This window comes from Scylla paramamosain, chromosome 8 (assembly GCF_035594125.1).
Source record: "Scylla paramamosain isolate STU-SP2022 chromosome 8, ASM3559412v1, whole genome shotgun sequence".
In the NCBI taxonomy this organism is placed as follows: Eukaryota; Metazoa; Arthropoda; class Malacostraca; order Decapoda; family Portunidae; genus Scylla; species Scylla paramamosain.
In genome coordinates this window covers 23,085,248-23,110,819 of record NC_087158.1, presented here as the reverse complement: position 1 = coordinate 23,110,819, position 25,572 = coordinate 23,085,248, and the positions used below count along the sequence as shown (strand labels likewise).

The following is a 25,572-nucleotide window of genomic DNA, read 5'->3' as shown; positions in this document are numbered from 1 at the left end:
TTTTTCACAATACTCTACTGACACCCAAACTTGATTCCTCACCCAATGGGTCCCCATTCTCTCCTAACAGCAGAGAGAGAGAGAGAGAGAGAGAGAGAGAGAGAGAGAGAGAGCATAAAATAAAACTTATTACTGATATAAGTAGTATTAGGTAAAAAAAATAAATAAAAATAAAATGGAATTAACATGTTTACATTGATGTGTCAATAATTTATTTGTATGACCACTCCTTGGGAAACATCACACTCATAATATCATCTTAAATATGCTCTCAGAATATTCATTAGTCAAGTTTGTCTTATGAGGCAAAGCTAAACAATACTTTCTTGTTGATGATTTGTCTGAATCATGAAGGGAAAAGATATAGACATGTAAATGGATATAATGCTATGAATTCTCCTCAAGTTTAATACAATGTGGTGAAGGTTAAGTGTATAAGCTGGAAAGAAAAAAATACCAACACCAAAAGAAGTGAATTACTGAGCAGTTCAAACACTTTAATTGGACTTTTACTCCAATTCACAATTTTTTTATGGCAACTCAAATGAAAACATATTATAATGTTATTACCTAGCAGTCAGGGTTAAAATAACTTAAAAAAAAAAAATCAACCTTCCTCATGGTTACTTTTCAATAAATTGTATCAGAAAATTTGACATTGTCATGACACTAGTTAATAGAATATATATAAATTAAACAGTGGTTATTGATTCATTCCTGAATTTCTTTTCATTATCACCTCAAAATGTTATCTACTATACTTCATAAAATGACAATTATCCTTCATAATATTTGCTGATGTTAATTTTCTTTTATGTTTCTGCTTTCAATTTTTAGTGGTTTTCTTCCCGTGGAGTTATTTTCATTCAACAGCACCACTTTTGGCAACCATCAACAATGGCTTCACCAACTGCAAAAAAAGTAGCAGGTAATGTATTGAAATATCTTTAAAGGATAGAAGCAGACCAATATTGTCTGTCCAGTAATTAATGTCTTTATTAAATTCATAATTTCCCAGAATGTTACTGCTCTTCTGTTCCTTCTATTTACTGTACTAACAATTTCTCAGACAAATATCCAACTAAACCTTCCTCCTTGATATTACAACAGTACTGGAAGTGCATAAAAGCCTCAACATTCCCCTAACTCACCCATGCAGGAACAGGATCATAGAAGTTTTCCTGCATTATAAACTCTAAAAGGTCTGGTCCCTCTCCATGTTCCATCTGGTGAGACCATGAAGACAGAAACATCTGATTAGTACACCAAAACTTAACCAGTGCCTCTGTAAGGAACTGTAATGGGGATTATAATATAAACCTGTCATTGATGCATCTGATCAAACATTCAGTTATAAAAAAATGAAATTATGAAGTCTATGAGTTGTGATAATCATAATTTACATATATTATGCATCTATAAATTATGTGAATTCAATAGATATCATCATGTAATTTGAACTAACTAAATTAGTCCAGTCTTCTTAGAGCTTTTAAGAAATAATGCTCTTTTAACAGAGATGTATACCAAGCTTTTATTGCTCTCTAATTTACTATAGAGTCCATCTCCTCAGTTCCATTTATTTATCTATATACTAAGCCAGCAATCCCACACAGGATGGCCAAGGAAAAGAGCCACACACACACACACACACACACACACACACACACACACACACACACACACACACACACATTCTCAGCCCCACCAGCTTCAATTAATCACTTAAAAATAATTCATATAACCACAATAACAGAAATAAATGTCATCAAAGAAGGGACTCACCAAAGATGTGACAATGCATTTTTGCAGCATAACAACTCTAGCAAGCATGTTTGTGCCACCATATGGGAGGTTGTTTCTGCCTTGATGTCTCACAGGTATCTGCAGGGAATATAACTTTGATTTGGGGAAAGTTATAAAATAAAGATTTAAGAAAATTTTCTCATACACACAGACACACATACACCATGGTGAATCATACACACACAAAAGATAGAGTACCAAAGTATCCCTGAAACCAGAACAAATTAGTTTCTACATTGTTGGTTGTAGTATATTTTAGGAATATAGCATGGGACTATGTGACTGGCAAGACATCACTAACCAGCTAGCTCTGTGACACAATGTAGAACAACTCTCACCCCTACTCTGTCCACCTTTCTAATACAAGAGTTAACCTGTATTCTCAATCATTCATCCCTTTTCTGATAAACTCTGGAACTCTCAGCCTGCTTTTTTATTTCCCCCTTCCTATGACTTGAACTCTTTCAAGAGGGAGGTTTTAAGACACTTATCCTCCAATTCTAGATGATCCTTTTTGAGCTTTCTTTTTTGGGGACTGGCATTTCAATGGGTCTTTTTTCTTTTTCTCTTTTTGTAGCTCTAGTTCAGTTCCCTTCTTATATAAGAAAAAATATACAGTGTCAAGACAGATAAGGCTGACCAAAATCTACTCATGCCTTGGTGATCACCTGTGACCTAACTGGTAACATTTCTAAATTGTGATGACCAAGAGTGTCCTGTCAGCAGTTCAGTCTCTGCTCAAAGCCTCTAATGACCAATTTATCCCACCTTCAGATCAATTTCTGAGTGTTTCCATGGTGCTCTGAATGGGAAGCAATACACAACCAAGTCACAATGTCTCTTTTCTTATCTGACAACTGACTCATATATTCTTAACCACACATCATTGGAAGAGTCCATCCAGGGGAATGCCTGCATTAGGAATGGCACAACCATATCTTTTTGCTCACATAATCCAGAACAAGCCATCAGTTGGAGAGATATGTAACAGTAGGTGTAGGTACACAATTGTCAAAACCATTATATATACGATACAAAAAAAAACATTCTATTACCTCCATTAATCCATTGTTTTCTTCAGTATCATCAACCAAATCATCATTCTCTTCTATCTCCTCCTCCTCCTCCTCCATCAAATCTTCCAGTACAGATTCATCTGTCTCCTCCCAGAGGTCTCTCTCCCAGTAGTATAATCCACTTCTGATAAACTTGTCTTCACATTCAGTAACAGACTCCTCCATCAACCTCTGTACAGTGAAGTGGAAAAAATGCCTCCATCATTTTTTTTTTAATTCATACTTTCCAACAAACTTATTCTTTTTAACTCAAACTGCTTTGTTTCATCAGTTTCTCATGAATTATGCTTCTCTGTTATGTCAATCTTATTTTAATCACATTTTCCTGTTTTTCACTGAACAAGGTCCCTCTCCCAGCCTCACCTTGTTGTCCACATGCTGAATGATGGCATTCATGGCACTGGCGCTTAGAATGGTGGGGCCTCCATGCTCTACTAACTTTGATTTCACAATGTACTTCACTCCAGGACTGGCCTGCCTAACAAACTTATTCTCCTTCTGAATAAGCAAGATAGTAAAGAATGTTAGAAGGGATGGACATGCATATAATCATTGCAATGCTTTATGTATTATTCATAATTTTTATATTATAAAATGTGAAAATAGCAAGATATACGAGTATAACTTTGATTGGTTTCCTTTACCATTTATTTATTTTTTTATTTGTTTATTTATTCATTATTTTTTATCAATTTTTAGAGACAACACTGATTAAATATGTTTTGTTTAGTTAATGTAATATTTCATGCTAAAAATACAGATATATTTTTTTGTGATATAGTATATGCATGAGCAAAAATGTCAGTGATAAATGGAATATACTGAAAAGATAAATAATAAATAAAATAGCAACAGTTTTATTGACATACTACTGTAATTAAGTTTAATAGACACACAGTTAAATACCTTTAAATAAGCTTCAAGCCTACGAAGTCCTCTTTTAAGGCAGCTGGGAAGAAAATTAGCATTGGTGTGGTTATGGTGGTAATCTCCTCCTCCCTGGTTGATCCTGATAGTATCTGAGGAAATAAATAAAATATTTCCAGTATTGGATCGTAATTCTTGACCAAAAGTTACACAACAAATTACTATGTGCACTTTTTTCCCTAAATCTTTATCATATATTTGATCAAAGCCAAAAAGTTCATGTATTACATTATCCATAGTAGGTGCATAATAATATTGCAAAAAGATGTTCTAAATAATAATCAGTTGAGATGGAAATAGTAAGTTCATATCTTGCATACACTTTTTTTCCATCCTGCTTCCAAAATATGGGAAGTAACCAACATGAGGAGTAGAAAAGAAATCTTCATGGGAAGGAGCCATGATCATTGCTTTACCTTTGTTCTCTACAATAAGCAGGAGAATGGATAAAAAATCAAGAAAACTTAAATTTCTAGTGACAATCATACTGATTCATTACATCCTGACAGAGGTTATAGTAGCAATGATTTACATACAATACTTATGCCATGAAGAAAAGTCATCCAATTTCTGCCAGCAATAATTAAGATGTAGTTTCTTCCCTTCCTATATGCTATCTCCCCACTGTGACTGTGATCACTTGTTGCCTGCTTGGTAACAAAATAATAGTACATTTGAGGATGAAGCAGGACAGGATGAAGCAGGCATGAACTGGGAGAGCTGATATATATTTCCACACATGACTCACCTGGCCTCTCAGCATGAGGAACACTGCACTCAGCAAGGTCAGGGGGCAAGTAAGTTGCTACACATTTTCTTACTTTCTCTGGATGCTGGCAGGAAAAAATGTATTTATATACAAAAATTTCATCTCTCAGCTCCTTTTGCCTTTCCTATTCTACATCTCTGACATTAAATAAGACAGTGTAACTTATGATGAATAGCATGTGAGGGTTATTCTTTATCCTTCCATTGTGTTCTCAACATGTATTTTTTCTTTTATCACAAGATCACTGCTTACCTCACTAATGTGTCCAGCCTCAGTGAAGCACCTGAGGCACTCCTGCTCCACCTTGGCATCCACAATCATTCCACACAAATCTTCTTTAGGTGGAAGCCTTGCCAGTACCTGAAATTGCATGAAACATACATAAGAACCTTGACTTGGTGTGACAAAAGGGTTATATGTACAATAATTATATAATACAAATAGTTATTTTTGGAGATCTCAATTATTCTGTATGGAATTATCTCTGTAGTGTTTATTTAATCAAACATTTTATTCTATATACATGGCCTACCAGGTCTATTAGTATTTCTGTTAATGCATGAACTCCAGAGAACATTTAATATCCTTAAAGCTTACAAAGAATAACCTAACACCTATTGCATACTAAACTAATGACAGTAATTATTTTTTGTTCTACAGTTTTTACATTTTATAATCTGACACAGAAAGAAATTTGAAAGAGACTGATCAAGAATGCACCCCCAGGTCAGAAAAGATGAAATCTTTGCTTGCCCAAATTTCTTTTACTTCTTTTCTTTTCTTTTATTTATTTATTTTTTTTTTTTTATTTTTTTTTTTATTAGCTGAATTGTCACACTATGCTGAACACATCAGTGATTGGTCTAGTGGTATCCATGAATATAATAGGTATGTATATTCAAACAGCTATTATAATGATTTAATGACTGATGAATGGCAAATAAAATATACTTCATAATTACTTACTTGATGAATGTTGAAAGCAACTCCAAATAATAACACAACCTGCCACCTCATCTTTTTTCCACAAAATGTGTTTCTCTGCACCAATTCCAGAAGTTTGTTCATCTGATGCCAAAGCTTTCTGTATGATCCTGCTCCTCACACTCTTCTTGTTTTTGAGAGAGCACACACAATAAATATTAGTGTAAATCAAGGTAAGCATACCCTTATAATTAAAAAATTAACACGTCCCCAAAAATGACCAAAATTCAATAAATTATTCCAGGTTTTAGATATATTGAAATAGCAATAAAATTAAACATTCTAGCAATTCTCTTGAGGTTCTTTGTAACAAAATTAATTGATCTTGAGGATGGCAGTTTCTGAGAGCCCACCTCCCTGGGGCAGGTGTGGCCACGAGGTGCAGGACAGCTAAGGTGGCTGTCTCTTGACTCTTTACCAGAGTGAAGCAGACACCTCTTGGATGGTACAACCCACCCACCCCTCTCTTTCTCTCTCTCTCTCTCTCTCTCTCCCCTCTTCTTCAGCTCTTCATGTACCCTTCTTAAACTTCTGCGTCATTGATTACTGTCAAAAGAGACTCCCACAAGTGTAACCTTGTGAATGTGTCCAAATGCCATGACATCTACCAACTACTCAAACCATGACAAGTGTGTGTGTGTGTGTGTGTGTGTGTGTGTATTTACCTAGTTGTGAGATATAGGACAACAGCCACACTAGGCTTGTGCTTTCCCATCTCTGTATCGATTTTTATCCAAATTTTCTTTAAATTTATGGACTGTCTTGGCACACACAGTATCATCAATAAGTTCATTCACATGTGTGTGTGTGTGTGTGTGTGTGTGTGTGATTCACCTATGGTCATCTGCTGGTCACCCATTCAGCTGTCTGAGATCACTGACACACCACACACCGGGACAGCGAGGTCACAACCCCTCGGATTACATCCTGTACCTACTTGCTGCTAGGTGAACAGGGGCTACACATTAAGAGGCTCGCCCAGGGATTCAAACCTGGGCCTTCTTGGTTGTGAGCCGAGCATGCTAACCACTACACTACGGTGTGTGTGTGTGTGTGTGTGTGTGTGTGTGTGTGTGTGTGTGTGTGTGTGCATGTGTATGTATGTGTGTGTGGGTGTGTGTGTGTGTGTGTGTGTGTGTGTGTGTGTGTGTGTGTGTGTGTGTGTGTGTGTGTGTGTGTGTGTGTGTGTGTGTGTTTGCATCTACAGTTACCATTTCTGATCATATCCAATTTATAATTTTGAAGTTGAGTATATTTCTTCCTCACAGCATGTCTATTCCAAGTCACTTCCAACTAAGAATGCATCCAGTACTTCTTCTTTGAGTAGGTGAATCTACAAAGGTTACTTGAATATCATCATCATCATTTTTAAAAGGCAGTCTTTGTGTCTATATGAGTCAGACTTTGTCACTTGATGGGAGCTTCCTAAGTCATAGATATGTATACATGTTGTTTGTCACTAGATTTGCTTTATAAGACCTTTCTCAGGACATATTCCTCTCTTCCTAAGCCTACTCACTAACCCTTAATTTTCCATTTCAAAATGTGTTCTACCCAGTGATTCTTATCTTTCATTTCCATAAGATGCTTTTCATCATTCACTTATTTGCCAATCCCTCATAGAAACATTGTGCATCTATGTTTTCATGCTCTTCATTATATTCCAGTCATCCTCATATCCCATCTTCAGGTTTCACTACAAAGAGGCATTGCACATTTCACACTTGACATGTTCAAGCCACCTTTCCTGTGTATAGAAATCTCACTGACAGAAAGGGTATCAAGAAAAGATGTACTCTATAAAATTTTCTTAGTCCCATTATTGCTTTTCTTCTTTTCTTTTCTTTTCTGATGTAATTTCTAAAACCATGATTCTTGATTATTTTAATAATCTTGTTCTTCCTCTATACTTAACAAAAGATCTCTCTGCTCACTACTGTATTTCCATTAACACTTTAATCAGCCAAAACATCCTCTACATCTAAGACATATTCCTTGTGATTTCCAGTCCAGACTATGTTTTTTTGTGTTTTTTGCAACTTTTGTCACATTCATGATATTAAGAGAATAATCATCAGACATTAAAGACTCTGAATCATAGACAATCTTTTTACTAAAGACTTTATGAAATTTATATAACAAAATAAATTCAATAAATTAAGATATAAATAGCATGTTGTTTAAAATAAGATATACTGCTTTTTTAATTACCCTGATGCTTCACTTTCATGAAATCTAGGCCAGGAGCATGGGAAATAAAAAAACATTCAATACTGTAGAGCTCACTATTTTCCTGCAGTGGAAGAGAGGACTAGTAGATAGATAAAGAGCAAAGGAGTAACAATAAAAATAGCAACAATGTCTAAGCACAATTATCAACAATTGAGCTCCTTTTAAACTGTTTATCATCAGAGCACCAGCAAACAAACTGATTTTAAAAACTGATGAGAAAATAAAAAAAGCTAAAGAATTTATGGAACCAAATTAAAATAATGTAACTTTTAATTACAAATACAGTGATACATTATCTGGTACAAAACATGAACATGGTGCTGTGAGGGCACAGCTACACGCCCTCCATGTAAGTGATAGGGGGAAGAGGGAGGAGGCTCTCATTCACCAAACACCTGTGTTCTCCTTTACCACCACAGGTTCATATATCATGTGAGGTGAAAAGAAATTCCTATGATGTATCCTTGAACTAAATTATAGGTTCTATTTAGGACTAAATTTGATCAATATTCATACACAGTCTTTGATATGTTTCCCTATTGTAGCTAAATGTTATGTCCTACATGTGTACTTAAATTTAACATACTTATTTAAAGGTATTTGTCTACAACTTATCTTTCTTAGGTTTAGTATCACTTGAATTGATCTGTCATTAGTCCAATGGCTCCCTATTCACCTCCTAAACCCACACAGTTCACTGATGACACACTCACAGAGATGACTCGTTAAATGAGTCACACTACTCTCGTTAACACAGATTTTACCTTAGAGCTTTCAATATATCACACACACACACACACGCGCGCACACACACACACACACACACACACACACACACACACACACACACACACACACACACACACACACACACACACACACACACACACTTAAGACTGCAAAATTAATACATTTATATAAGATATTCATAAAATTTACAATTATATTCAATAAATTAACCACATTATATGATGACAATACAACACAATTTTAATGCCTACACTTTATGTACTCTGCATCTAGTAAAAAGTTTTTGATATCAAGAAATTCTGTTCATTATTATCCTAAAAATATTTCATATATAATATATGTAGGGAGGTCATATTCGGGAAGAAAAAAAAAAAATATATATATATATATATATATATATATATATATATATATATATATATATATATATATATATATATATATATATATATATATATATATATATATATATATATATATATAAACAGTCACAAGTTAAAGAAGTTAATCAATGAAAAGGTTACACTTTTACTTCAGTGCTATTCAGACACTTCATTTTTGATAGCTGCATCTATGTTCTGTTTCTCAGGGCAATGGCTAGTTCCAAGAGCATGTAGCCACTTGTGGAGGCCTTAACATCAAGGAATACAACCAGCTGATTGCACCACGATTATTTACAAAAAAAAAAAAAAGTGGAAAACAGTATTAACTCTTGGTGTCACAATTTAGTGAAAAATACAAAATAAAATAAAAATTGTGGCAAGAACATTAATTGGATAAACAGTGAAAGATATTTACAGAAATATAGCTATGAAAATTCAAGATATATCTGAGGGAAATATATCTGAGAAGAAATCAGTAACTGGGAGTTATAGGAGGTATGTTTGTACACATGAAGGAATAATTTATTTGTAATTTTTTTTCTTTAAGATAGAAGAGAGCATGATGAAAACAGAACAACTGAATATGGAAAGATGAAGAACAATGAAAAGGAAACTGTGATAATATAGATGGGAAATGAGATGTAAAGGAAGTGGCACAGTGAAGATGCAGGAGGTAAGCAGGAGAACACAGGTGGCTCATAAATGGGACTGAGTGTTGAAAGATTAATTAATCAAGGGCATAAGTCACAACCAGTCACCCACTTGTGAATCTGAACCACACCTGGACTCACTTAGATCTGTGCAGCACACCACCAAGACACACCAAGAGGGACAGCCATGAGGGGATCCCAGCCAGCAGTGGCCATGGTGGTGGTGGGGATGCTCTTCACCTTCACCTTATGTACACCATTGTCTGGAACAAATACTGAGGTTTGTCAATGAGCTGTTTGAATGCAACATGTGAAATTACCGGATGATATTCAGATAAATTCTGAATGAGAGAAATAAGCCAAGTATGATGCATTTGTTTTATTATCATAACTGATGATACAATATAGAAAATTAGAGTAAAAGTACCATGTGCACCACAAACTAGCAACCCACCCCTCCACCCTTCACTGTCTGGTGCAAGCACTCTCATGTACTCCCCTGAAAGAGAAGATTGATGCTAGAGATCTTACTTTTTCTGTTTTCTTGAAAAAATTCACCATCAAATCTGGTAATAATTTATTCTAGAGATAAATATTGAGTGACTGACTGGAATTACATGTGACAAATATATGAAACTATAACAGTGATAATACCAATTCCAAAACAATTACTTAACTGACATGTTTACTTTCAGGAAAAAAAAGGACATTCTGAAGTGAGCTGGCCTGAAACAGGTTTGGAAGTATGCCAATGGCTGGTGGAAGACAGTATGCAGGTGTCCTGCAAAGTTTGTTTCAGCAATGCTGACACCTTTAAGGAGGTACTAATTGCTGATGCACCTATGAATTACAGAGTATAATTTCATGCTATGCACCTTTACTACATGTAATGATTTCAATTTCTATTTGTTCATCAGGTCTAAAAATCTATTCTTTTAATGCATTATACAAACATAAGCTTCCTTTCTTCTTGTTAAAAGAAACCAGAAATGGTCTATGTTATACACTGAGGTGTAACAGACAAGAACACGTATAATGTAATTATATTTATGGACAGAGAGAAATGAGGAAATATAAAGGAGAAACTATTACTGGAAGAGTAAGGAATACCACAATGATTTGGACATGTTGAGAGGATGGAAGAAAAAACATGATGAAGATAACTGAATCAGATACAAGGTGAATAGGAAAAGGCTATGGATGGAACAGTGTGAAGAGAGCATTATTGTAAAAGGAAGATGGATGTCTGTGGAGCAAGAAGAAATGGCTGCACATAATAGGGTTGAGTGGAGTAGACATGAATGCATAAATGGGATGCATCCTTAAGAACCTCTATGATAAAAGGGGATGGATATTTTATGGTGCAGCAGTGGTAAACTGGTTCTCTGTTGCTGCTACAGAAAGACAGATATGCTTGCACAACTAACCCTCAAATAAATGTGGTGTGTAAGACCTCTCCCTTAGCTGGAGACCCATGGGATAAGCAATGTAACTTTAGTTCGCAAAATGCTTACCCTACTTGCACCATAACAGACCTATTACCTTACTCACATCTGATCCAGTCAACTGATTAGGTCAGACATGAGTATACCTCCTGTGGAGCCCCTTGAGGCCAAGTCACCACCCATTCATTATTATCTGTCACACACCTGCTCACAACAGTAACAATGATATGGGAATATAAAAAAGGCAGTTAGCGAAAAAGATAAACTGGATTTGATGTGACTGGTGTAAGGCCAATGGAAACACTGCAAATGGGATGGATGGAGTGTATGAATAGATGTATTAGATGTAAAGAAGACATCTGTGGAGCAAGAAAAGTGATTTTATGTGATGGGTATGAATGAGAAATAGTTGTGAATATATATATATATATATATATATATATATATATATATATATATATATATATATATATATATATATATATATATATATATATATATATAAATAAATATAAAAGTTGCTCACAAAATATTCTTTGGCATCTGGAAAACAATACAATGAACAATCCCTACAAAAATTGATACACACTCACAAAATCTTTTAATCCACTACTCAGGTAAAGGAATGTGTGAACGACTGGCTTCCTGCTCCAATTGCTCAGTGCTCTGACACAGCAAAAAATGAAGACAAATTCAACCGCTGTGTCTTTAAGAACTACAAGAATACCATAAAACTCAATAAGGTGTGTATGTGCAAGAGCACTAAATTCTTGAATTCTAAATGCTCCTAGCCTGCATGAAATCTGAGACATCATCTTTCTTAACAATATGTAGGGTAGCAAAAATTACAAACTTTAAAAAAAATAAATGTGGCATGAGATGCATTTCAAGTACATTCTGCAGAATTTCTTCCATCACCTCTGCCTCTGGATAGCTAATAAATAATTCATTGTTCTTGATTTTGCTTTCCAGAAAGCAAACGTATTCTATGAAAAAAGTAGCAAATTCCTGAAAAAGATTGCAAATTTCCAATATTTGGAGGATGGTCCCCAAGCACTCTTCTCTAGCTTTAGTCAGGAGATTCTCTTTAACATTCCTGAGATCCAGGTGGGTTCATCTTTCATCTGATGTGTCAATTTCCATTACAAAAAGTACTAATAATGGTTGTGAAACATATATTATATAAAAAAGTTTCAAGTATTTGTAATGACTGTATTTTAAAAAGTGCATTAAAATTGCTACATAAATTGTGGTAACTATCTATTGACTTTTTGTGTAACTGAGGAAAAAGTAAAATGGATTAAGTATTTTTTTGCTAAATATCTCATTGGGAAATTCACTATCAGATCACACAGGCACTGTTTGTCCATATACATGTCAAAATCATCTTGCAGGAAGCACTAAGCACCAGTGAAGACTGTTTAGAAAGATACAGTGGTGGCCTGAGGAGGGATGTTCAGCAGACCCTTCCACAGTCACGAGGTAATTTTGCTCCTACTTAAGTAAAGAATACCAGTAACATGAAACTTAAACTGATGCCTCTTTATCTAAATTACAAAATACTGGCTCTCTACTTTATACTGAAGGTTTGTTCTTTTTACTTACTAACCCTTTTTCAACATTATAAACATAGTTTAATATCATGAACAATATAGTACAACTGATTATGTATAAAGTGTTTTCTAATCAGCTAGTTTTGTCACTACAGTTCTTTACTAATGATCATATAATTTATTTAATGGTTTTAGTGACAGATTATGAGTATGGCAAAGTGGGCCATGACATGCCCTTCAAGGGGGTGGGACCCCTTGCCTTGGCAGTTCTGAATGGCATGTGTAACACCCGCTACCTGGTGAGTCTTTCCTCCCTCTTCTCATTGTGCCCATTTCACTCAATGCCACCAGTTACCTCAGTGTGAAATGGTCGGATAACCAGTGACCACCACTGACTCATGCCATCATTTCTCAAGGTAGTCAGTCAAGAGTGAGATGCTCTTGAAAGTGAAGAATATATGTGCATCAGATGATATTATCTTGAAAAGACAGAGGCCTGCATTATAAACTTTTTTCAACATTATGCTATCTTTAATTTTTCAAGATTGCTATGTTGAATTTTTCAATATTTTGCTATTTTGAATTTTATGTGTGGCTAATGTTTGTTGATATGTAATATACAGTGGATACACCTGCCAGTTTTGGTGGATGCATGATAAAGTGAACGATTCTCTTAATATTTGCAGCTATCTGCCCTTTTAACTCATCTATTCATTCTTTTCAATCAGAGATTTGCCATCAAAGTCAGGACTGAACAACAGAATGTCATTCCAGGCATTCCACCTCAGCCTCATTGCTATGGTCATCAGTTGATGGATTCCACCAACTGATGGACCCTGCACATTTTTCTACCCCACAGATTAGGTCTAATGTGTTCACTTTCTCCTCCACCATCTTCCATAAGCTGTTTTCCGCCTCTATCACAGATGTCAGGTCCTCTAAAAATCTGGCTTATCACTGAAAAGTGATGGATTATAGGCAACAGTAGTGTCACTCAGTGGCTTTCTGTGTGAGTTCCCATTTAAAACAATGCCCAACAGTGAGTGGCAGCCACCACTGTCTTGCCAATGCCACCACAGTGGCCTCATATGAAAGACTCAATTGCAAACTAAGGGAGGTAACCAGTGGTGGTCACTGGTGGCATTGTATGATAGGGGCCTTAAGTACATTAATCAATTCAATACTTTCTAGAAATCTGGACAAATTAATTCTTTGGGAATTTACCAACAGATTTCTTCACAAGAAATCAGTAAAATATAATTCTGAAAAGAAATTTCTACAATAATTTACATATTCTCAAAGACTATCGGAGGTAGTGAGTCGTTGCTACTGCCTACCACTCCTAAAGAAGCACAATATTGTATTTATGCAAAACCATATTAGCAAAAAAAATGTTGCCATGCTGAATACACTAAAGTCTAATTCAAAGACTTAAATAAGACTCTAATTCAACTTCATGAGAATATACATATGATAGAATCATGCATTGGTTTCTGGTCACCACTGTCACCATCAACTACTACATGGGGTTCTGTGTAAACACATGTACAGAAAAATTTTGTTTTCTGCTTTCTTAATTTGAAATGAGAGTTAGTGAATGAACTGGAGAATTATGGATTACATAAAGACCAATATCCTGAGATGGGTGTGAATATATTCAAAGAATAGATGAACACTGACTGATCATAAGAATATGAATGACATGTAGGCTACAAAATGTAAAACTCAGTAGTTTACTAAATGAAGGGTTAATATGAGACAAATTAAAGTTACACATCCATGATTCTCCAGTTCACTCTCATAGGCTGGTCCTCAACATCCATATACAGGATTACAACCTCTCATCCACAATTTGGAAAGCAAAAACATGGATGTTGTCTCCACACAAAACCCACATTTTACTAGATGATGATGGTGTTAACCAAAAAATTGTTTGATTCTGTCATAAACTTATTCTCATAAGTTGAATTAAAACTTTAATCAATTCTTACAGACAAGAATTACAACAAATAAATATAATGTATATGTGAAATGAGATCCCCTAACATATTATCACTAAGAAATGCACACATGGTGCCATATTTTAGTCACAGCTAAATCTTCCATTAGTTTATAATAATATTAACAATAATAGTGTTTCTAACATTCAAACCCAAAAACTTAACAGAATATAAAATAATTCTGCCTTCATTTCTAGCATGAAATGTAAAGATTTTGTTACAATAATATGCTACATTTCAGGAGGACCAGCAGAACCTACAGCTTCTGGTAGACACAGCTGTGAACTTTGAGTTGCCTCTACCAGCCTGGGTAAGTTCCTCTACTGACATTGTTTCTCTATAAACCTCTTAAAAAAACAATGTTAATGATTTACACCTCTGCTTCCACTTACAGCTTTTTATCCATTTTAAATATTGAGAAAAAAAGTTAATTCAAGATGGTAAAGGCAATAGAGTACCTGGATGCTTAAATGTCAAGTTAAAGCCAAACTGCAAAGGTTAATGTTTAAAAATAAGTTCATGAGTCATCAAAATCAATAATAGCATATTTCCTTCACAACACAAACTTAAAAAGTGCAGAATTCATATCTATGGATATGAACATTCACTCATATAAGACTTGCATGTAAGTCTGCAGTTTAAATAAGTGTATTCCATCAATTCAAATTGATGATGGATACTTTCATCACAATGTTCTTCTTCCTTAGGTATTCCAGGAGATGGTGAAGAACATTGACTCCATTGAAATTTAAGTAAGGGCAGGCATATCATATGTGACTTTGAATGAGTATACTTACATGGTTAATCAATACTATACACATAAACTGTTAATATCAAGGTATTAATTGCATTATCCATGTATTCACATAATCACATAGTTTTGCTCAGGTATGACATGTATTTTCCAAGTGAACCAATGACAAAGTGTGAGAGCAATTTAATGATTTTATTTTATTTCAGATGGATAACAAACTAAGAAAAGAAATAAAGTGGTAAATGTTTATTGATTTTCAACTAAGACCAATAAAAGACAAGTTACAACCAAGACATTTATGCTATTCCCTAGCAGCTTATATTTCTGCTTCTTTGTGGTTGTGGAAGGAAAGGTGAACCAGGATGGGAAGCACATTAACCGAGCCACTTCCTCTGGTGTGAAATATCTCAATTCCAGTTGATGCAACAATTCTACTTTGAGTTGATCATCATCATCTAGAGCTTGTACTTTTGAATAAATCTCTGACATATCAACCTGACTGTTGTGCTGCACAACAGACCCTGTTCCCTCAACATAGTGTGCATATCCCTTTGTGAAACAACATGATCTTTGGGACTGATGATTAACAATGTCCAATAACATATGATATTTTTTTAACACCTTATCTGGTAATAAGAAATCCTTTAAGTCTACCTCATCAATAAGGTAATGAGAAAGTGATTGTGGCACTGATGGTGAGTTACTCTTTAGATTATCTTGATGATAGGAGTGGAACTTCTGCAAAAGTGAATGCAGAGATGGTTTAATAGATTTTGAGCATTGGCAGCAAACCTTACTATGGGACTCACTAGAGGCTTCACTCAGTAGACACATGCAGAATGGCAAATCAGTCAGTACCTGACGAAAAGAAGAAAAGATAAAATAGAAATTAGAAACAGTAAAGTCCTAAGAATACTTTTAAAAGGAATGCATATCAAATATACAGTATGTCCTATCTATTTAGTGGCCGGGTTAACACACCAAATTCATAAATATGAGAGCTTGGTTAGTGGTTCTCATTTCAGAAGTAGCTCTTGTTCAACTGGCAAGGAATAAATTAACCTCAGCCTGTCAAGAGCCCACACCAAATTCATAAATATGAAAGCTTGGTTAGTGGTTCTCATTTCAGAAGTAGCTCTTGTTCAACTGGCAAGGAATAAATTAACCTCAGCCTGTCAAGAGCCTGAAAATATCAAATCTGTCTTCCTATACATGTACATATATTGAGTTTTCCCTGTATCAAGAAGGTTGCTAAGAAAGATAAGAAATGGTCAATGAGACTGATACACCATGTATATGAATAATGTCATGAAGTCAGATTACATACAGTCAGGTTACCGCTAATGCAAGAGTTTGGTTATTCTATCGGCCTGTTTTAGTTTCAATTAAAGCAATATCAGAAAATTACTATGAGTCCAACCTGGCTGAGATAGGCCCTCCAAAATTCAAATAAATAATTTTTAAACTACCTATATATAACATTACATTTTTTATGGATATAAAATAAATAAATACATAGATATTTAATAAAAACATCAAAAGGATAATGCATAAAAACAATACAGTATGATAACAATCATTAAAAAACTACAATGAGCTATTGTTTACACACACTATCACTCTAACTGTGGATGGTGGCAGTGGTCAGAGATGGCTACAGCATGTCCTCCTTACTACATTCACATCACTGTCAATAGCACTGATGGCAGCAATGGCTGCAGCCTGTCCTCACTACATTCACATCACTGTCTATGGTGGCAACAGTGGCAGCAGCAGCTGCAGCCTGTCCTTCTCCTCATTAAACTCAAATCACTGTCTATGGCAGCACCAGTGGCAGCAGTGGCTGCAGTCTACCATTCTCCTCACTTCACTCCCATCACTGTCTACATATGGCAGTGCTGGTGGTAACAGTGGCTGCAGTCCACCATTTTTCTCACTAATTTAGTATCAGCAGCAGTGCGCTCATTCCCCTGACATTAGAGTTATCCTGCTCAGCATTACAGACTTTTCTGTGGCTTGTTGCAACCCATCCCAACATTAGGCATGTATAAGAGCACGACTTGAAAGCAAACTGACTGCCCACATTAGACGCACTTCACATGAGAGTATTTTGCACTGGTTATGTTAAATTTTATTACAATGATTGTATTATATTTTATCTTCAACTATTTATACCTTTTCATGATGAAGCATAGACCACTTAAGATTCAAGTGAACAGAGTTTCTACACACTCATGGAGAAGCAGAACTGTTAGTCTTTCTATTACCATATAGCCATAAACACACTCCAGGAATAGCAGACAGAACACAAAAATTCCACATGTATTACCTCCTGGGAAGTGGTGAAAGGAAAAGATTCCATTGACAGCCTTGCCAGCAAGTAATATCGCAGGCGAGAGTTGGGAACTCCAAACTGGGTGGGTGACAACAGGAACTCCTGAGTGAAAATTTTTTACTCAATTATATGTAAATCATCAACAAAATATCAAGAAAATCAATACATCTAAGTTACACATAAGAGCAGTAAATTCAATACAGACTACAGGTATCTATTATAAAGATACTTATTTTTAACTTATGGTGCTTGCAAGCCAAGGGCAGTGTGAGGTGGTGGGAATGATCTTCAGTGCAACATAAGTGCTAAATCAGTCAGACAAAATATAAGGCAATGTTCAAAATTATTTTTCTGAACACCAAGCCAATACATATTAATATTTATTAACCACTTAAGGACAAGGGGGGAGGGAAGTAATTTGACTGTACTGCCAGGACTGCAGGATGAGTTCACCATGCCCAGAAATCTTTCCTTTATTTTCTGCCCATAGATTTTGTCTCAGCTCACATACAGAAATACAAGTTTATTTTCATTATCTCTATTACTAAAATATCATGCAGGAATAAGTAGACACGTAATATCTTCTCATACTGAAAACTCTATTTTACCCTGTATGTGGAGACCTTCAAGTTACAATACACCCTACTGTTTAAGGATTGAATAAGTATAAAAAAAAAAAAAATAGAGTATTCTGACATAATTTACAGAGGCAGAAATAGAACAATGTGCTATGGAAGGGGGTGGTTTGATAGAAGCAGCTACACTGCACCTGAAGGATTATGTCACACACACAAATTTAGATATGCCAGACCATACTTAAGTGGTCCACCAGAGGTCGACAGGGCTAAGAGTGTGAATGATGTGTGTATGAGTGTGTAGTGCTTTGCCTGGGTCACCTAATGCTGGATTGCCAGTCTGGTATATAGATGAATAAATCAACATGAATAAATTTCTCACCTGCCATGTGTATCCCCTGTGGAGGAGCATATCCACTAGATGCTCTCTGGTCTGGGAGGTCTCATATCCAGCCACATTCTCCAGCAGGATCATTTTTGGAGGGTGTGGGACCCTTCGCAGCAGATCCACCAAATGCAGGAAGGAGGAGGAGCGTGCATCTTCTGCATCTCGCTTCAGACCCTGTCTAGCGCAAGGAAGGGCTGGAGTGTATCACACTTAAGGGAAATAGTCTGTTGCTATTGGTTAGTACAACAATTATATAACTGTCTTAAATTTACAACTGTTTCCAGCATTCTTTTGCAGTTTACTAATAGCTAGTAAAAGTGACTCTGATGAAAGGACCTCTAGGTCTCATGTATCAGAAAGGTCAATGGGAATCAAATGTGTAATTAATAAATAATAATAATTAATAATAAATAAATAAATAAATAAATAAATAAATAAATAAATATATATATATATATATATATATATATATATATATATATATATATATATATATATATATATATATATATATATATATATATATATATATATATATATATATATATTGCCGTTGATATAATTTGTTTCTTTCTTTTTTTCATTTCACTTGTTTACTACCTCTTGTGGTGTAGCATCAGTAGTTTTATAATGGACAAGTTGAAGATGGTAAGCACAATAAATATTCCTAATAACACACAAAACACTTTCCAACAATCATAACCCTGAAAATAAGTAAACCAAAAGAACAACTAAAAAAACCTTGTAAATGGCTGGCAAGGTGGACTCATCATGATAATATCTGGTGAGAGTCTAGTCAGTTCTTCGATGGTGAGCCCTAGAATGTTGCGGGGCTTACTGGTGCCTGGGAAGTTGCTACAGTACACATCTACTGCCACTGGATTAATTTCATAGGAGGCCACCACCTTGAAGGGCAGCCCACTCTCTGAAATATAATAAGCATGAGAAATGAAGTCGTAATATGGAACAGACAAGAGTGCAGTTCATTTTTATTATATATGTCACATTTTTTGTATATCAATAATAAAAAAGAAATGACAAAAAATGTCAATAGCAGCAATGAGGAAAACCTTAAGAAACGTCACAATTAATTGAGAAGACAGAAAATGCATTAGAATAAGGAATAACTAAAAAGCAATTACATTGATCACTGAGAAAGGAATGAGAAAGCAAGACCAACATAAAATATACAAACACAATTTTCTTAGGTCATGGGATGAAATGTTGCTTGACTGTCATCATTACTGCCACTATTTTGAAAGGCATTCTATACTGTGTTATCCTTCACATGTAAAATTAATAAATATAGATGAAAATAAAATAAATGAAGGATAGAACAACTTTGGAGTTGGTGGTAGGACTTGTTTAAACTACTGTCTACTCATTCACTGTTCATTTAATGAAATACATCCAACCTCTGGCTGCAGTTTGCATTCCACCAATTCCACTGTAGAGTTCCAGGATTTGCAACATTTCTTCAGGTCTCTCCAACCTGGAAAAAAGAGAGAGAGAAAAAAAAGTAAAATACACTGCTTACACCAGGCAACAGTAATTGAACATACACTTTCAAAAGATACTGAAGGTACAATCACATAACTATGTCCCCAGGCCCAGTCTCCTGTAGATCATTACTACTTAATACACCATGAGTCATCCTGTCATATTCGCATAGCATTCTTGTTTTGCTATTAATTCCTTGACACATGGTTAATATTTTTTCTCCCTAGTCAACACAATATTGTTTTTGCTATTAATTCCTTGACACAGGGTTAATATTTTCTGACTCCTTATCTAAGTCAAATAACACATACCTTTAGTGTATCATATGGCTATTCTATAAGTTACTATTGCATATATGAACCATAATATGAGGAGACACTCTCCATCTCCCGATTAATTAAATACTGAAGTCATTCTGATGGCTTTCAATTTTAACTAATGACAGTCACAATCAATTCAGCCAATGGCATCCTTTAACACCTAGTTAAGATCAGCTGTTGGGACAAGTAATTTTAAAAAATCAGTTCTCTCTCAGCAATGGGAAGTAAACATTGCTCTCTCCATGAGATTGCTGTTATCAAACATTACTTACATGAGAATATTGCATTGTGGGTCATCTTGTGATGGCTCTCTCCTTCTCATGTGTAGTTGGTGATAAGAGATGAAATCACATCTTGTAGCTTTGCTATTCATTTCATATAGAATACAGGGTGTGCTCACCTCTAAGTCTAGTGCTGATCTTCCCCTAAGCCCACTCAGCCTTAGGTTTTTTTTTTCAGCCCATGCTGAGAGTCTTCTACCAATCAGAAATAATACATCTGTCATGTGGTTTAGAAGAGGGTGTGGAAGTGGTAAGGTGCAACTCCAGGGGACCAACACCTAGGGAAGTATGGTGAGGTGCAAATGAGTGAGGGTGTTAGTATGTTGGCTTCCAGTATGGAATGGCACATGCTCTTCTGTATCTCTTTCATTCATCCAATGAGAGCTGTCCTTTCAATGACATATTAGAACATTGTTAAATGTCATTTATTTCCAGCCAATACATCAATTATTTTTGGCTAATCACTATGTGTATACATGGCTGCTGCAGCAGTCAGCCAGCTAACCACAAGGGTCACACCCATTGTCACAATGGTAACAGAGTGCATTTCCATTAGCAAAACAACTTGGGTGTACATTTCTCAAGATTGCAAGGTGTTTTGCTGAAATCAATTGACTACTTGGTGGTGGAAGAGGTTGATCAACCACACCCTAGGGCCTAAACCTTCCTTATCTAAGTGTTCAGTTCAGAGGGGTCAAAGACATTTTGTTAAGTTTGGCTAGAAGTTCCCTAATTTTTAAAATATGGTGTATCATCCTTGGAGTGTTTCATGAATGTCCTAAAATCCCATTTTCCCACCAGGTCCCCAAACTTGTTGGGGATAGAGAAGGAGAAAAAGAAAATAGGATGTATTGTGTTAAACTGCAACTTTACTGATTAGGAGAGTGTAGCAGGGGATATAAAGGGTGGTGCCTCTGTAATTAGCAGGGTTAGTGACTTCAAAAAGGTTAGGATAATGTAGTGGGGGTATAGGGAGACATGTTGCATGTTTGGTGACAATTTTTTTTAGGATTTCCACCCAAAAATGGTGTTTTTCTCCTTATACTTTTGATTTTTCTTTAATTTGGCCTCTTTTGGGCTGCCCCAGCCTAAAACCCCCACTATCCCACCAGGTTCCCAAGCTTGCTTGTCCCTGAGAGGGGGCTGCAATGGAATACATAAGGAGCTGCTATTGCTAAGATTTACCAAATAATCTAAGGATAATACAGTTCATCTTACCAATAGCAGATCTTCATGGATCAACTAAATTATGCACATATGATGATGAATATCACTGAACAACAAGTGTGTAGTGGTTTTGTTTTGGGGTCATGCATGGTTACATTACAGTAATGTGATTTCTATTGTGTTGCATCACAAATTCAAAGTCCATGCCAATGAAGCTCGCTTGGAAGGATAAAGTGTAATGCGCATGTTAGTATGTCGATAAGCAGGTACTGTGATTGCATCATGTCGCCACAGTAACTAGTCCCATGGCAGGTATCATATTTACCATTGTATAAGTGAATAATATTTCCAGTGCACTTGATGCAAATTAATTGTCAGATTAATATGCAATCAAATAAGGTTTTATACATGACACATTTATATTTCATGTTTTGGCACTAATTTAAATGGTCTGAGTAGTTTGGATTTAGTCTGCGTGTAATTCTTCGCAAGGGTATGAAAGGCAGCAGGGGAGCTGCCACATCAGTTCTACCTTTCTCAAGGTTCAGACTGGTGCACAGATTGCGATTTGGGTCTATTCAACTTCTCCTGCATTACAGTGGGAAACCCTGGGATCTGTACATTTTAATTTTGTGAGTAGTAAAACCTCCATAAACTGAACTATATGAGGCTATATGATTTATCCAACTATATGAGGACTATATGATTTATCCAACAATACACGTTTTTGATCGGTTTCTATGTACATAAACATGTACGTTTATTGTTATTTACAGTAAATTTGTTAGCACATTATAAGCCCCAAGATAGATATCTACAGCATATTTTGTTATTGCACACTGTACACAACGCACTAACTGATCAATTAAGAGTTCACTTAACATTGCACAACTACACACTTAGTGTTCACTTAAGAGTTCACTTTACACAATGGTCACATAAGAGCTAAGATAACATTATACACTGTACTACTAATGTACTTTTGCTTGCCACTAAGAGTCAGAGTCAAAGATGTTGTCTGGTGGCTCTGGTGTGACTGGGGATGGAGTGGAACTGGGCAGACTGGCTGAGGAGGTTGATAAGGGCACTTGGGTTGTCTGATACTTGGCTTATTCGGGTTTGGTTTAGGGAGGTTTTACTGTACTTCCAAATCATTCTTGTTAGTGTGGCAAGTTAGATTAGTGTCCATAAGGGAGGTCCAGGAGCATCAAAGCTGGAGGGGTGGGACTAGTTCAGGTTAGGTTAGGTTAAGATAGAATCTTTAAGGGGAGTGGACAGCAAAAAAATGTTTTTTTGACCCAGACCTCGAAATTGAGTTTTTAACAGCATAGTCACCATTGAGGGGTATGTTGTTTTCTGTGAAAATGGGAAACTGATAGCATCATTCCTTATATGTTTAAATCACCTTTGTTTACAGTTATTTGAAGGGGTTTAAATGTGCCAGTGCGTGCTAGGTCACGTGTCATTAAGAAACTCATGATTTTGAAGCATTTATTAGCTTTTATTTGGTGTTTTTACTATATTTGTTAACGTTCACATGGCATTACTGCTATTGAGGACTGGGAGGGGCAGCTCTGGGCCACTACGCTGTGACAGGTCCATCTCAGTGTCTGCCAAGACATCAAAGAGGGGTACACATGCTCAGCTGTCTAGCACCTCACCCAATTTTTCTTGGCTTTTTTTGCCCATTCACAAGTTTGGAAGCAATGGGTCATCATTCAGAGGCAAAGCTTGCATGACTAGAGGCAGTAAAGAGAGAAAAGAAAGGAAGGCCAGTCATCAGCCCACACACTCTTATCACCCCCTGCTCAACCTCACACTTCACCTCTCCACCTCCTCAGCCTCCCAGGAACCACCACCACCACTAACACAATTCACTGCTGAATCCTACCAAGCAACAAAACTGGATATACAAATTCAGCTATTCCAGGAAAAAATTTCCACTCCTCTGCAAAGATGAGGGGAAATATGTGATCTCTCTCCAAGCTTGAATGGCTCGCAAATACTTCTGGGAGAAGAAAATTGAGGGAAATAAATTTTTTTTTTTTTTTGACAGTGCTATCACCATCACTTGTGTCACGCCCTCTGATACTCTCACCTGCTCCTGCATAATATGATGGCTAATTTAAGTTAGGTTAGGTAATTTAAGGTTAGGTTAGGTAAACTCTGAAACTCCCTGCCTGCTTCCGTATTTCCACCCTCCTCTGCGAGAGGTTTCAAGACACTTATCCTGTAATTTTTAACTAGTGCTTTTGGGGACTGGGTGGGCCCTTTTTTTTTTTTTATGGTTTGTTGCCCTTAGCCAGTGCCCTTCCTATATAAAAAAAAAGTTTAGGTAATGTCAGGTTAGGTTCGAATCCTTAAAAGGGGTGTCCAGCTAGTTTGGGTTAGTTAGGTAATAGTTTAGGTTAATGTGGAAGAGGTGATATTTCTCCTTATACTTTTAAGGTTTCCCAAATTTGGAATTCCTCACCCTAAAACCCCGCTTCCCCACCATTCCCCAAACTTGCTATTCCTGGAAATGGGAGGGAATAGAATACATAGGGAGCCGCTATTGGTATGATTTACCGATAATACTGAATACTGTTTCTGTCCTTGGGCTACGTTAGATTAGGTCTGGATTAATTATTTTACTGATTTCACTGCCGCTTCCCTCATTGTGTCGATTATGATTTGAAAAATTATCATAATCAAACCTATAGTTAACGCCTCGAAATCTGTAGGGTAAGGTTATTTCTGTAATAATCCTACAGTAAATAAAAAAAATTAAATAAATATAAACTCCACATTCTAGTAGTATAGTAGAGATGAAACGGAGCCTCGAATAACTACATATAAACACAAGCACAAGTAGTTAAAGTAAATTAAAAACAAGTACATAACAAAATATAAACAATGGTGCCAAGTCAAGCTGTCAGGCGCGGACCCAATAACCCCCCTTGGTCACCTCTCAACACAATAACTAATTAGTTCACAAAGCACTAGATGAAGCAACAGTCAAAACGAAGCAGCTCCCCAGCCTTGTCAGGTGAGCCACTTTTACCCTGTGACATCACAATGGCAAGTGTTGTTTGTGCGAAAATTTACACAAAGCACGTCACTGAGATAATCCAAATAACTGCAGTATCTGGTATTTAGGAGCGTGTTGCATCACTGACAAGGCTGTGGGTCGTGTTATCGTCCCCCTCCTAGCCTGAAATAGAGTGTGGATGTGAAGCAGAACAAAAACCACAAGAATTATTACCGCTTGATAGTCGAGGAAGAAGGGTTACTCGCCTCCATTATGGCTATAAGTTAAAGAAGTCAGGGTAATTTTGATACAATAAACAGTATTTGATGCCTTTTGTGTTCTCTTCTCGTAAATTTTATATAAAAATTCTCTTTAAAGGACCTCTGTTGTGGCCTATTTTGATGCTCACTTGTGTAGATGAAGCACCCTTCTTGAGTCTATACCATTGAGAGTAAAGTAATGGAAACTTACAATGAAATCGTTCAATTATACGATGGCCGGAGAGTGTAACTAGTCATTGATACATTAAAATTTTAACACAATAAGTATTGGTTTAAAAAATCACGCCAGCAGTAAGTAGGAGAGCACAGTACATGGGATCGATAGTAATGGCAGGGAGTCTTGCACTGCCCAAAAAAAAGTAATGGAGATGAGTCCTGAAGCATAG

The 25,572-nt window shown here is 36.0% G+C and overlaps 3 protein-coding genes across 9 annotated transcripts; 1 reads left to right on the top strand and 2 right to left on the bottom strand.

The window, feature by feature from the left end:
• Positions 1 to 195: 195 nt before the first annotated feature.
• LOC135103005 (uncharacterized) lies at positions 196 to 9,852 on the bottom strand. Of its 6 annotated transcripts, none has more exons than XM_064008825.1 (10): positions 9,719 to 9,852; positions 5,545 to 5,689; positions 4,831 to 4,938; positions 4,558 to 4,642; positions 3,789 to 3,901; positions 3,246 to 3,380; positions 2,862 to 3,053; positions 1,786 to 1,884; positions 1,152 to 1,226; positions 196 to 910 (listed from the first exon to the last, which is right to left on the bottom strand). In XM_064008825.1, exons 2-10 carry the CDS (start codon positions 5,644 to 5,646, stop codon positions 863 to 865), a joined length of 957 nt encoding a protein of 318 aa, XP_063864895.1. In that variant the 5' UTR covers positions 5,647 to 5,689; positions 9,719 to 9,852; the 3' UTR covers positions 196 to 862. The 6 variants fall into 6 exon arrangements, with proteins under 6 accessions (XP_063864895.1, XP_063864896.1, XP_063864899.1 ...); XM_064008826.1 differs by lacking the exon at positions 9,719 to 9,852 and adding an exon at positions 6,500 to 6,669; XM_064008829.1 differs by lacking the exon at positions 9,719 to 9,852 and adding an exon at positions 6,228 to 6,378.
• Positions 9,702 to 15,930, top strand: LOC135103010 (uncharacterized). Its single transcript, XM_064008850.1, has 9 exons — positions 9,702 to 9,857; positions 10,273 to 10,398; positions 11,640 to 11,765; positions 11,995 to 12,129; positions 12,417 to 12,504; positions 12,771 to 12,874; positions 14,817 to 14,885; positions 15,283 to 15,327; positions 15,536 to 15,930. Exons 1-8 carry the CDS (start codon positions 9,765 to 9,767, stop codon positions 15,325 to 15,327), a joined length of 786 nt encoding a protein of 261 aa, XP_063864920.1. The 5' UTR covers positions 9,702 to 9,764; the 3' UTR covers positions 15,536 to 15,930.
• Positions 15,557 to 25,287, bottom strand: LOC135103004 (tRNA (cytosine(38)-C(5))-methyltransferase-like). Of its 2 annotated transcripts, none has more exons than XM_064008824.1 (6): positions 25,140 to 25,287; positions 20,043 to 20,119; positions 19,369 to 19,552; positions 18,622 to 18,805; positions 17,659 to 17,766; positions 15,557 to 16,187 (listed from the first exon to the last, which is right to left on the bottom strand). In XM_064008824.1, the coding sequence occupies exons 1-6, from the start codon at positions 25,175 to 25,177 to the stop codon at positions 15,576 to 15,578; spliced, it is 1,203 nt and encodes a 400-aa protein (XP_063864894.1). In that variant the 5' UTR covers positions 25,178 to 25,287; the 3' UTR covers positions 15,557 to 15,575. The 2 variants fall into 2 exon arrangements, with proteins under 2 accessions (XP_063864894.1, XP_063864893.1); XM_064008823.1 differs by lacking the exon at positions 25,140 to 25,287 and adding an exon at positions 20,720 to 21,268.
• Positions 25,288 to 25,572: the final 285 nt, after the last annotated feature.